The sequence below is a fragment of the Octopus bimaculoides genome, chromosome 1, assembly GCF_001194135.2.
Source record: "Octopus bimaculoides isolate UCB-OBI-ISO-001 chromosome 1, ASM119413v2, whole genome shotgun sequence".
Classification (NCBI taxonomy): domain Eukaryota; kingdom Metazoa; phylum Mollusca; class Cephalopoda; order Octopoda; family Octopodidae; genus Octopus; species Octopus bimaculoides.
Window position 1 is genome coordinate 129146038 of NC_068981.1, and position 14788 is coordinate 129160825.

Here is a 14788-nt window from a genome sequence, read left to right on the forward strand (position 1 = left end):
GGACATGCGTAAGCTCGCAAGGAATGAAGCCAGTATGCTCCGATGGATGTGTAATGTTAGTGTGCATACTCGACAGAGTGTAAGTACCTTGAGAGAAAAGTTGGACCTAAAAAGCCTCAGTTGTGGTGTGCAAGAGACGATCGCGCTGGTATGGTCACATGGCGAGAATGGATGAGGACAGCTGTGTGAAAAAGTGCCACACCCTAGCGGTTGAGGGAACCTGTGGAAGAGGTAGACCCAGGAAGACCTGGGATGAGGTGGTGAAGCACGACCTTCAAACATTAGGCCTCACTGAGGCAATGACTAGTGACTGAGACCTTTGGAAATATGATGTGCATTCGAAGACCCGGCAAACCAAGTGAGACCATAACCCGTTGCCTTTGCCAGGGGTGTAGCCAGCCCACTTACGCATACCTTTCCTTCATTGGAAACTAAACTCTGCTTGCGAAGACCTGTTGAGGCAAGTGAAATTGAAATCGAAATCAAGCCAAATTCGACGACTGGAACCCGTGCCAACCTTTCCATCATTGGACACTAAACTCTGCTTGCGAAGACCTGTTGGGGCAAGTGAAATCGAAATCGAACCAAATTTGATGACTGGCACCATCCGAGCGTGATCATTGCCAGAGCAGCTGTTTGGCTTCCATGCAGGTGGCACATAAAAAGCATCATTTGTGCATGGTCGTTACCAGTGTCGCCTTACTGGCACTTGTGCCGGTGGCATGTGAAAAAACATTCGAGCGAGGTCGTTGCCAGTACTACCTGACTGGTCCTTGTGCCGGTGGCACGTAAAAGCACCCACTACACTCTCAGAGTGGTTGGTGTTAGGAAGGGCATCCAGCTATAGAAACTCTGCCAGATCAGATTGGAGCCTGGTGCAGCCATCTGGTTCACCAGTCCTCAGTCAAATTGTCCAACCCATGCTAGCATGGAAAGCAGACGTTAAATGATGATGATGATGATGATATATATATGCATATATGGGTACAAGAAGTCACCACCTGTAAACAACATGAAGTACAGAAACAAGGGAGTTAAATATGCAAACAACAAGAGAAAAAAAATTGAAAACAAGGCAAGTAACACAATGAACGACCCTTCATCAGTTGTCAGCTGTTTATCTACTCATTTCAAGCACTCAACGACAATATGAATCTCCAAAGACAGTTGCTCCCATAACTTCCAAAATATATTTTAGATTTTATGGTGGGTCAAAGTTGGGAACAAAAACAGGACAGTGGAAAAATACAAGGAAACTGAATGAAAACAAACATGGAGGGTCGTTCAAAAAGAGAAAAGATAGAAGAGAGGGATAGAAGATGCCAAGTCTTTAGAACATCACGTAGGAAAAGAAAGATGGTCAGGTGAGGAAAAGAAAGACAGACAATGGTCATATATATATATCCTTTAAGTTCGTTTATGGGAAACGTTTTTGAGTGCACTCATAAATAGCTCCTATGCTATTTATTCCACCTACCACTTACTATTCCCATCTTTTTTATCATATATGTGTGTGTTTGTCTGAGTTTGTATATCTGTATGTATCATCATCATGATCATCGTCACCATTTTAACTTCCACTTTTCCATGCTTACATGGGTTGGATAGAATTTGTTGAGGTGGGTTTTCTACAGCCAGATGCTCTTCTTGTCACTAACCTGTATTATTTTCAAGTAAGGTAATTATTTCCCTATAACCAGACATGTTTTCATAGAAGATACACCTTATGTAACAGTGACACTTGTTTACAACTATCATGTGATGCTAAGGCAACAAAACAGTATCATATACATACATTCATGCACACCTCCAAATGACCCGTCCTTGTTTTCTTTGTATTGTCTATCTGGATGTTTTATTGTCCCTTTCTTGTATCACCTGTCTGGATGTTTTGCGTTCTTGTCCCATTTTGTATTTTCATATATATATATATATATATATATATATATATAGTGGCGTATGTACACTTTGGTCTCTTATATGTAAGTATATATTTATCTAAATCTTGTACGACTCTATTCTTTCACTCTTTCCTTCTTTCTATCAGCCCTTTTACATTTACTTTGTTCATTCCACTCTTCATTCTTTTGTTCCCCACCTCTCACATTTCATTGCCTTCCCTTCATGCTCACTTTCCCTCCTCTTTTCACTTCACTGTCCCTGTCATTTTTTCTCGCCCCTCCTTATTTCTTCTGTCCCTCTGCCTCTACCTCTCTCTCTTCTCTCCCCACATGACCGGTGTTCAGCCAAGTCTGACCTTTTTCTTGGTTCGGCCGCTGTCCGTGCAACATCTATATTCTTCTCTGTGCCTGTGAAATCTTGTATCCCTGCCGTAAGGCTTTATTTCCACACACGCCAGCTTAATTTAATTCGTCCTTAGTCGAAAGACACCTGTTGTTATGTCCTGTTATTTGTATTTGTGTAGCATTCTCCATTTTTTTCCCGTCTTTGTTTTTGTATACATTCACTGCTTTCTTCCAAGGAATTTAATGCTCTTAGCTTAGTTTTTCTTTGGGGCTGGCCAGATTGGAGCAATCTTCAGTATAACCAGCCGAAATTGCAAAGATAATCTGGAACTCGACTGAGGAAAGAAAACTCAGAATGACTCATCCTTGTTTTCTTTGTATCGTCTATCTGGATGTTTTGTTGTCCCTTTCTTGTATCACCTAACTGTCTGGATGTTTTGTGTTCTTGTCCCGGCGTACGTACACTTTGGTCTCTACATATGAATATATATGTATATATGTATGTATAACAGGAAAACCCAGGAAGATGTGGGATGAAGTGGTGAGAAGTGACCTTCAGATGTTGAGCCTCACAGAGGACATGACAAAAGATTGAGACAACTGGCAATTAGCAAAGTAAAATCCATATCTATGCCCCCATTCCCTTCCCACAACCCACCTATGCTCACTACTGCTGTTTTCCCCTTCCCTTCATATCAACCTACCTACCTGCACACAGTATGTCCCCATTAAATATCTTCCGCTCTCTACTAGTGTCCACTCATTACATCCCCGCACCTCTAGCTCTCACCAGCCTTTTGAAATCTTGTGAACTCACCAACCTACTCACCTTCTCCAATTCTCAGTCCTCTCACTATATGCCCCACCCTGTATGACCCCTGACCCCTCCCAGTCACATCTTCACCATCTTTCTCTCCTCCCTCCATCTCAGGTAGCCGTATTTCTCTTCTGATGCAAGACAGCTCTTCTGTCCCTCAATACTGCTCCTCACACAAGTTGAGAAGTCATAAGTTATTTGATGACCTCACAGCTGCTGGTGCCACATAAAAAGCACCTACACCCTGTAAAGCGCTTAGCATTAGGAAGGGCAGTCAGTTGTAGAAATAATGTTACAGCAGACAGCAGAGCTTGGTGCAGTCTTCTGAAAAGTCAGTTCCCGTCAAATCGTCCTACCCATGCCAGCATGGAAAACGGGCGTTAAATGAGGATAATGATGACGACGACGACCACGGTGTGTGTGTGTGTGCGTGTGTGCGATGATGATGAGGATAGTGCTCCCCAAACAGAATTACTACTTAATTTTTTTCTATGAGAGATGTAATTGAACACAGTAGGTTACCAGATCACTAGTGGAAAGAGCCACAGTTCAAAACAGTGTCATGGCGCCGTGTCTGTGTGAACACTTTCAATGCTTGTAAATATGTATCATATGATCAAACATTTGATTGTTGCGTAAACTGACGAGTAGGGACTGACCTTTAATTAAAAGCATTTCAGGCACGACCATTCTTGCACCCTTGGAATGGTGTAACACGTACTAAGTAATCCCATGTGACTTTTTTTTAAGACAATAGGGTAAGATTTGTTTACTGTTTCAAACAGACCGAACGAATACGGAGAGGCTCGCTCGTTATTGTTTAGCGTGTCAAACTATTGAGCAGTTATGGTAAATAGCATTCCTGATATAAACACTCCGTCTTTTTATGGGCATATCTGACTACATTATCCAATATGTCCTTAATGCGACAGGGTGTAATTTGAAAGAGATTTGGTTGCTATTTCTAGTAGGTCAGTTGACCCCTTAAGAGACATCCAGTTGGCTTCTCAGGGTCTTGTTAAAATCCCCGTGAGTATGACACCTTTTTTTTAAGATGAAGAGAGCTAACTCAATTTCATCAGCTTTAGTGCTCTCTAGCAGCGAACACAAAATGAATCATGAAATTGAGTCAATTGTCCAATAACTTACTCACCTGACCATTTCACTTCTCTCTATATAAATCAATTTCTTATATGGATTCAGATTTGTAGAAGGGAATGTTTTTATCAAGGGCATGAGTGGAGTGGGAATTGAAACCAGCTCGCTAAATGACTACCAATGCATAAACAAATGTGGGTGGTGTGTCAAAGTGTATAATGCGTTTTAGATTATTCTTAGTCTATTTATTTTTCATAATCCGTATATTAAATTCTATCTCCATCACATTCGTTTTAATATATGGGTGTATTAGTAACCGGGAAATTATATGAATCATACGACAGCTGGTTGTTACTAACGCGGAAGTGACGTAAAATTGGCATCACGTGACATTTGCTGGGTGACGGGACATTGAATAAAGAGAGAAGAAGAGAGGAAAGAATTAATGATGGTAAGAGGAGAAGGAGTCAAAGGAGGAAGATTAAATGAAACTATGGAGATCGAAGATTAAATTGTGCCGAAGTGAAGCGAAGAAAAGTTGTCGCTAAAACTGTCAAGAGGGAACATCCTCCCTCTTACTCTCGTCAATAGTGCTACTGTATCGAATCAGGTTTTCCAAGTCTGACATTAGCTTGTTTTTATATATAATTCTCGCAAAGGGCTCCTACTGTATACCACGACTCGATTTAGGGTGGTGGTATACAGGCCCAAATATTTTGTCAATTAGATGGATTCCTGTTTAATTGAAACCATTCGGAGAGTTAGAATGAACGACGAACATTTCCTGATGTCTAGCGAGTCCAGTATTGAAAATAGCTATGGTATCTCCGTTGCAGACGTTTATGACCAGGCATCAGGCATTGGCAAAGAACTTGAAAAGTTGATAGACTGCTATGGATCAGAAGCGATCACAGGGCTTATGCACAAAGTCGTGCGATCCCTTGAGCTTTTGGAAGCCCTAGCCATTCGTTATGAACAGGAAAACAATGAAATAGGAGACCTTAAATACACTATTTCAAGGTTAGAAGCCGAAAAACTTGAAAAAGCTCAGGAGAGGGCCAGGTACGAACGGGTGAGTGTTGACGCTTATTATTTATAAAATTAATAATCAAGATCCCTCTGATTATGTAAACAAATTGCAAAACCTTATAATTAAAAAAATAGTAAAGCGAAAGGTTCCCCCCCCCCCTGTTCATCTGGTTGATTATGTTTTCATTTCTCTAACGTGATTGTTTACATTTGTTGTGTATGATACTGACTTCTCAACTTCGTGTCGTCTTAAATGTTTCATAATAATCTGTAACCTGGCAGCAGCTAGGACAACCACTGTGGATGTCTGTGAAAGTCAGGGGTATCTAGGATAATTATACAAGTCAGACAACTTCTCTATTATCAAGTCCATTTCAATATAAATCCTCCTTTTTATTCTCTCTCTCTCTCTCTCTCAGTCAACATCTATAGCACTAAATAGAGTAACCTCTGTTTTAAAAAAAATCAGTTAATCAATTTTACAAAATTGCAACAAAGTTGATTTTGGATATCCAAAATCAACTTTGGTTCCCCGCCAACTGTATCAGACGGAAATATCTGCCCATATTGTTTCAATCCAATATGCCTTTCTCAGAATAATTTTGCTGTCGGAACGACATTCGTTTCCATGACGCGTGCACAAGCCCACACTCAGATACACACACATACAGAGACATATTCGTGTGTGTACACACACACATACGATACTTCTGATGTATATAATTATATGATTGTGTCTGCTATTAAAACTGAAAATATATTCTTAATCAAGTCCAGTTCGTGGTCGCTAAATGTTTTCCATTCTTTGCTGCTTAGTTTCACCCCTTCTTTTTATCGTGTTTGCTATAGCTGACGACAAATTATTTCTTGTGTTAATTAACATTTATAGTTCATTTATCAAGGTGAATGGGATGTAACCGATTTGTTTCTTCAGTTCCGCTCTTTACCTGCACATTTTCTGTTCATCTGTCTGTCAAATGCGATGTCTCTTGCATACTGCCAACAATTTCAACACCCGTCTGATTTTATTTAATTTTCTATATATACATTCAGTTACTTTTTTTGTGATGTCATTATTATGCTAATATTACTGTAGTGTTACATGCGTTTTACATGCCGATTAAAACTAAAGGTGGCTCCTAATCCAATGTCAGAATTTGGTTATTCGGTTGAAAACATCTTAAGAACGTAAAGCATCGCGACTACTGTTGTACTTGCATAAACTTTGTACGATACAACACTGGCATCACCGGTTAACAACAAGGTACTTCAACGCGATGACCCAAATAGACAGAGGTTTAGCTGCGATGCTTTCCTGCTACAGCAAGAACAAAAAAAAAAAAAAAGAAAGAAAGAAATCATTTGGACACGGTTGACAAGGAACAAAACATGGATTTAGTTTAATCAAAGGCTGGTATGATCGTCACCAGAAAAGTTTCTGTAATGGCAAATCCTCTGGAAGTTAAAGAAATGAATTTACTCTACAAATTCTAGCAATATGAAGAAATCCCTGAGATTGTTATTAATTCGTTCCCAAAAGAAATTAATCGTTACTGAAAGAGTCAGATTCTTATCACAGCCTCAAAAATCTGTCCAAAATAATTCAAAGTTGTCTGAGATTACGTGAGTCAGCTCGTTTTTGTGCATTGCAAAAAGAAAATGGAACTTAAGGACATACTGCAGAAGATAGTTGGAATCAAATGAGGACATTGATGACAGGCAATCATTTGAACATTGTATTAAAAGCTTTAGAATATCTTTATTTAAGTGAAGTGAAGCTTAGTGCATACATTGAAGTCATTCAACAGCTTGAAATAATTTCTATATTTCAGATGATCGACAAAAAAAAATAAATAAGTAAAGTGACTTTGATGATTTCAGTCATGGTGTCATGGTGATAGAAACAAGTATAAATCTTGTCCAAAATGTTGATTTTGGGGATATAAGTATGTATCATCAAAAGGTTTTTAGCAAATGCCTAAAAAGAACCACTTTCAGACAATAAATCTACTAAATTATTGAGGAAATTGAAAAAATTGAAAATGAAGATTCTACAAGTGTTTGTGAAATTGGCTTAAAAATTTCTACAGTGACCAGTTTATTTGAAGATGCAAATTAACACTGTCATTCAGGTAACAATAATACCTCAAACCATGACAAGGTGGTGGGAGAGCAGTCTCCCCATCAAGGAACAGGTGTGGAGGGGTGCAAAATTTTCTCTTGTTTCTCATACCTGTTAAATTGGACAGAGATGCAAAATTAACCTCACCCTCAGGTACTGAGATCCTAGTTATGCCACTACTCAGAAATTCTTGATTGATTTGAATAAATCAAAATTAAAGTAATCTGTAAAGTAATCTTTTAAAGTTAGCATGTTCCTTTACAAGATGTTGTATCCATTCATAATTTGGACACCATTTCGAGCATGGTCATTGCCAGTACCGCTTGACTGGCCTTCGTGCCGGTGGCACGTAAAAGCACCCACTACACTCTCGGAGTGGTTGGCGTTAGGAAGGGCATCCAGCTGTAGAAACTCTGCCAAATCAGATTGGAGCCTGGTGTAGCCACCTGGTTCACCAGTCCTCAGTCAAATCGTCCAACCCATGCTAGCATGGAAAGCGGACGCTAAACGACGACGACGACGAGATCTGGAGTGCACCTAACATTTGATTCCTTATGTATTAGATCTGGACTTTGATTTCTGAGGTGTATTTGAGGTTCCGATTCTATATTTGAAATCTCAAAATGGAATCATTTTGCCATATCAGCTCTAATTAAATAATGATCTACAATTGTGATACAAAAATGATCATCATCATTGTTGCTTTAACATCCATTTTCTCATGTTTTCATGGGTCAGACAGAATTTATAGAAGCAGATTTTTCATAGCTGGATGCCTTTCTTGTCACCAATCCTCACCTGTTTCCTAGTAAGGTAATATTTCTCTGTGATGAGATATATTTTCAGGAAAGATTTGAAAAAAGACACCACTTGCATGTTAGTGACACTCACTTATAACTACCATGTGTCAAGGCAAGGAGACAGTAACACACACATATATATATATATTACAGGCTTCCAAATCCACTCATAAGACTTTGGTTGACCTGGGACTTGTCTAAGGTGCCATGCAGTGGGAGTGAACCCAAAACTATGTGGTTGGAAAGCAAACTTCTTACCACACAGCCATGCCTATGACTATAAAAATATATTACAAAAATAATAATGCTATTAATATATTAAAATGACCATATGTTAATAAATCAGTTTATTACAGAATGGAAATTTTACAGTGCACTGTGTTAGAATCTTTAGTGATTCAAAAGTAAACATAAAATTGTCATTCAACCCACAAGAAGCTTCTTTTATAAGAATTTTTGAGTGATGTTTACCATGACAGTCACATTGAAGGTTTCTGTAGTAATGTTTTATAATGTGTGTATCTCACTTCCTCTGGTACTCATCCATTGCTTTTACACCTTAATGAAATCTTTTTCCTTGCTTTCATTTATATCACCAAGCCTTTCTAGAATGCTAAGTGATAGTGGAGTACAGTAATCCCTCAACTATCGTGGATGTTATGTTCCAAAACCACCCCGTGATAGGTGGAAATCTACAAAGTAGAAACAGTACTGTATATTTTAAAAATTATTTTTATAATTTGTATATATTTATTTCATTATATATGCAAAACAACACCACGGAGGAATCGATGTAAGCTTAGATAATAAACCGCGATAAGTGAACCACGATATGGTGAGGGATTACTGTAAATGGACATTGAATTAAACACAGCAAGCACTATACCTTCAGAGAGCAGTTGAGTATGTTATTGAAAATGAGATTGATAGTTTATAAAGATGATTATGTATTAGTACTAAAGCTATTGAAAGACTACATATCAAGGTAAATAAGACCAAAGAAAGGTTGAAATTATCAGTTATGGTTATCAATTGAACTAAGTCTGGTGGAAACTAAAGTAATTGTCATTTTGGGAATATAAAAACACCCACTACACTCGCTGAGTGGTTGGCGTTAGGAAGGGCATCCAGCTGTAGAAACTCTGCCAAATCAGATTGGAGCCTGGTGTAGCCATCTGGTTTCACCAGTCCTCAGTCAAATCGTCCAACCCATGCTAGCATGGAAAGCGGACGTTAAACGACGACAACGACACTAGCAAAGGTGGATATGTCACCAAATAATATTTTGGTAACAAGAATTATGGATGTAAAACCACCAAAGGATAAAATGCACTTAGAATCTTTCTCTGGACTTGTCAGTTTCTATTGATAGTGAATAAAATGCAGAATACAGTCTCAAGCTTTGAATGATATTTCAGGCTCATTGAAATAAAGATTGTGATTTGATAATCGATGCAGGAATCAGCATTGCAAATAGTATTGGTTGCTCTTTGAATAACTGTTTCTAATTTAGGCACAAGGCCTGCAATTTTAAGAGGAGGAGTTAGATGATGCCATTGACCCCTGCTTGGTACATTATTTTATCAGTCTCAAAAGGATGCAAGGCAAAGCTGACCTTGGTAGGATTTGAACTCAGAACACAGCAAGCCAGAAGGAATACTGCAAAGCGTTTTGTCCAACACTATTGTTTCTGCCAGTTTAGTTTCAAATTTTTGCACTGGGCCAGCAGTTTTTGAGGGGAGGAGTAAGTCAATTACATCGTCCCCAGTGTTCAACTGTTACTTAATTTTATTGATCCCCCAAAATTGAAAAGCAAAGTTGACTCAGTGGAATTTGAACTCAGAACGTATAAACAAATGAAATGCCACTAAGCATTTTGTTTGGCATACTAAAAATTCTGCCAGCTCATCACCTTACTTTTCTTGAATAATGAAAGGAACTAAACCAATTTGCTTCTGGAAAATTGTTATGCTAATAGCTACATGCATTTTACATGCTGATTAACTATGTATGATAGCAATCAGTTCAATGTCAGAGTTTGACCATTCAGTTAATTTGATGTAAAATTATAAATAACTGCTCAAACATAGTACAATATGACACTTATATTTGAAACCACTTGCTTGAGATTGCTTTAGGTGAAACTGATTTATATTTTGTATTTAGTGATTTACAGCCCATTATATTACATCAGTACTGAGTTATTTTATGGATCTTTAAGAAAGAAATTCAGGTTATTTGAAAATAAAGCTATTTCAATTTTAGTTATAGTGGAAGTATTAATGTATATAGAATAAAAGAAATATAAAATCCTGACACAGCTAATAATATTACTAGTGACAGAATAGGTAAAACCCAGGTCAAATTGTATTATATCACATCCTTATTACATTTTGCTAACGTTACTTCTTTTTCTTTTATACAGTTCTATATTTAAGAGATGAGGAATTATTTACATTATCTACATTTGACGGATATTCGTCCTCATCTTGTTTGTTGTTAACACAACGTTTCGGCTGATATACTCTCCAGCCTTCGTCAGGTGTCTTGGGGAAATTTCGAACCTGGGTTCTCATTCCTATCGATGTTACTATTATTATTATATTATTATTATTAATCAGGTCGCTGCCGTGAATCGAACTCGGAACCTTGGGGTTAGTAGCCCGCGCTCTTAACCACTACGCCATATGCCCGTGGGCAATTATGGGGTGAATTTTAAGGCTTATAAATCTATTATTTTTCTATCCTTCCTCAATACCGGTTCCCATATGCTATTCATACCCAGGTTCGAAATTTCCCCAAGACACCTGACGAAGGCTGGAGAGTATATCAGCCGAAACGTTGTGTTAACAACAAACAAGATGAGGACGAATATCCGTCAAATGTAGATAATGTAAATAATTTTTCTTTTATGTTTCTGCTTTTTAAATTGTAATTTAAACTTTACATTTTCCTGTATTACTTCAGCCAGCTCCTCAATCTACAATAATGATCTACATGATGGAAACTAAAGATTATGTGATTTACTACCTTAGCTTATTGTCATCTTTCTTGTTGATAGGCCACTGCTCATGTTCAGGTTACTAAAATAATGTTTTGTCTGTGTTACTAAAATAATGTCTTGTTTAACTTCTTTAATTTCTTCTTCCATCTCTCAAAGTTTTGCATGGTACAATATATATTACTTCATTCAGTCAATTTTGCTATAAAGTTAATACCACTATCATTAAGGTTGTATTTTGTTGTATAGACACACAATGTGAACTCTAAACTTTAGTATAATCTTAAGTTCATTTTATTCTAGAAGTTTGTCTTAATTTTACTGATGTTTTAGGTGCTGAGCATGGCTGTCTGTGTGGTAAGAAATTTGCTACCCAACTACTTGGTTCTGGGTTTAGTTCTACTGTATGGCACTTTAGGCAAGTGTTTTCTACTATACCCTGGTTCAACCAAAGCCTTGTGAGTGGATTTGGTAGACAAATATTGAAAGAAGCTCATCATACATACATGTATATGTGTGTGTTCATGTCTTTGTATCTGTGTTTGTCCTACCACTGCTTGACAACTGGTGTTGGTGTGTTTATATCCCCATAACCTAGCAGTTAGGCTTAAAAATATAAAGTCCTGGGGTCAATTTGTTCGACTAACACCCTTGAAGGCAGTGAAATGACTGAAACAAGTAAAAGTAAAAGATTACTTGCAAACAGGTGAGGGTTGATGACAGTAGTGGTATTTGGCCATAGAAAATCTGCCTTGACAGATCCCATCTAACCCATGTGAGCCTGGAAAAGTGGACATTAAAACAATGATGATGATGATTCCAAACCAATCATAGGTTCATTAATATATATCTTATCATCTTGTTTCAGCCCTATTCATTATTAAGAATAAGGTAGAATCTAAAATCCAAGAACTGGAGAGGAGCTGCATCAGCAACAATTATTCAGATTGACAGTTGTGGAATGTTAATAAGTTTAAGTGTCATGCAAAGGAGAAAGTCTGATATTTTAGGCTTTTGTCCTTCAACAGAGAGTAGAAACAACTGAAACAAGTGTTCATCTGATTAGTTGTGATTCAATGTTCTTTTAATAATTGATATATCATCTAGTGCAGTGGTTCTCAACTATTTTTTTGCCTATGGACCTTTTTGATTCCTATTTTATACTCTACTGGACCTACATAGCTATTCAATGTTTTTTAAAAAAATCCTGTTGTATTTTTATAATTAAATATTAGGAATTGTATAAGAAAATTAAAATATTCTATGTACTGTAGAAGTATAACTAGTTTATTGCACATAAGTTTTAACAACAAAATCTTATATGGTCCCCCAAGTGTCATATGAATTCCAGTTGAGAACTACTAATCTGGTGGGTAAAGGTTCTCACTGGTCTTCCTCAAAACTGGGAACCTCTAGGTGAAATGGTTAAGTGTGCTGAGCTGAATGTACCAATTTTTGACTCAATTTGAGACCTCAAAAACACTTGAGCTTAAAATATAAAAGAATGAACTATGTAAAGTCTCTAAGTTCATGTCAACTTTGACTCTGTGCTTATTCATAAAAAAATCAATGCTGTTATCAAACTGTAAGGATTAATGTTTATTATATGAAATCCTGATTCACATTGTTATGATTGCCTCAACAGAAGTCCAGTGTTGCAACTCAAGTTGAAGTAGCTGAATGGCTTCAACTCAAGTTGACTTGAGATTTGAAATTTCTGAACAAAACATGGTCATGATGATTGTGCCTCAAGGAGGTTTGGTAGAATAATTTACACGTCTGTAAGAACCAAATCCTGATTTACTAAATATTGTTTGCATGTGGTCATTTTCCTTTTGCCAACTTTCACCTGTTTCCAAACAAGGCAATATTTCCTCACAGCCAGACATGTTTACAAGCAACGTTGGAAATGAAGACCCTGCTTATATGACAGTGACACCCTCTTACAACTCTTAGGTGATATCAAGACAAGATGGCACACTCACTCACTCAGTCACACACACATAAACATACACACTTACACACACATATTCATACATATTCACTCACACACACACACAATGGGCTTCTTTCAGTATTCGCTTACTAAATCCACTCACAAAAGGAACATGCCCAAGTTCCCTCAAAGTGGAACGGAACTCAAAACCATGTGGTTGGGAAGCAAACTTCTTAACCACACAGCAGTCTCACTCACTCGCTCTCTTTCTCTCTCTTACTCTCTTCCCCCTTCTTTTTCTCTCTCTCATTGGCCTAACAATTACTGTGGTATTTCCTGTTAACAAAGTTTCTTTAGTCATTTTTTATTGTTGTGACTGAATGAATTTGTCTAAAACCTGCTTTAAGTGTAAGTTGTGTCACAACTTATGTTATCTAGATTAAATGTGTTACATTGAAAGATATTTAGTGCATTAACCAACTTAGTCTTTGATTTTACCACACTTCAGTAATTTTTGTTTCAGATGTCTAGTTTTGTTTGATCAGTGTTTCTCAACCATTTTTTGTTTATGAACCCCTTTAACTCCTATTTTACTCTACTGGACCCTTATACCCATTCAGTGTTTTAAAAAAGCCTGTCATATTCTTATAATTAAATATTGGGAATTGTGTTAAAAAAAAATTGTTAGAATTTTGTGTATTCTAGAAATATAACCAATTTTAGCAACAAAATCTTATATGGACCACCAAGAGCCATGTGGTTCCCAGTTGAGAACCACTAGTGTACATTGTATATTCTTTAATTCTTTTACCAGTTTCAGTCATTGAACTGGGGTACCTTCTTCAAAGGCGTATTAGTTGATCATACCAACCTTGGTATTTATCAGTTCAGTACTTATTTTAGACTTGTTCTTATTTTATCAATTTCTATTTATCAAATCCATAAGTTACTTTTTGGTGTAAAGAGATGTGACTCAGCACACTGTTTTAAGAAGCTTGGTTTGCAACCACATAATTTCAGGTTCAGTCCCACTGTACAGCACCTTAGGCAAGTTTCACCTATTATAGCCCTAGGTTGACCAATGACTTATGAGTGAATTTGATAGGTAGACCTCTGTGGAAGCCCATTTTAAATATATGTGTGTCTTTATATTTGTCACTTTTTTGTTCTTTCTTTTAAAATTTTTCAACCTGGTACTTCATCATCATCATCATTGTTTAATTTCCACTTGCATGGGTTGGACGGAATTTGCAGAGGCAAATTTTCTACAGCCACATGCCCTTCCTATGACTAGCCCTTACCAGATTTTAAGTGAGGTAACATAACCCATGACCAGACATGTTTTCACAGAAAATTAGAAGTGAAGGATACCGCTTGCATGATGGTGACATTTATTTATAAGTATCATATGAAGTCAAGTCAAGGAGACAGTGATACACATACTTATACATCCATACTTATGCATGCATACATACATACATACATATATGACAGGCTTATTTGAGTTTCCATCTATCAAATCCACTCACAAGGCATTGGTCATTCTGGGGCTATAGTAGAAGACACTGGCCCGAGATGCTGCACACTGGAAGTGAACTCATGACCATATGATTGGGAAGAAAACTTCTTAGCACACAGCTGCACATGTGCCTATATCATATTATTCCCCCAACAGAGGTAGTTCTAAATTCAGTTACATTTTTAATACAAGATTCCAATCTGATTCATCTCTTCCACTC

At 37.4% G+C, this 14788-nt stretch overlaps 1 protein-coding gene across 3 annotated transcripts in view; it reads left to right on the top strand.

Moving 5' to 3' along the window:
* The first annotated feature begins 4526 nt into the window (after positions 1–4526).
* The window catches only part of LOC106878142 (RILP-like protein 1), a 117735-nt gene continuing 107473 nt past the window's right edge, over positions 4527–14788 (top strand). The window contains exon 1 of one of the 3 annotated variants that reach the window (XM_014927276.2): positions 4527–5233. In XM_014927276.2, coding sequence (XP_014782762.1) covers positions 4889–5233 — 345 coding nt within the window. In that variant the 5' untranslated portion in view covers positions 4527–4888. The remainder of the gene's footprint in view (positions 5234–14788) is intronic. The other 2 variants (XM_014927266.2, XM_014927285.2) reach the window with 2 other exon arrangements.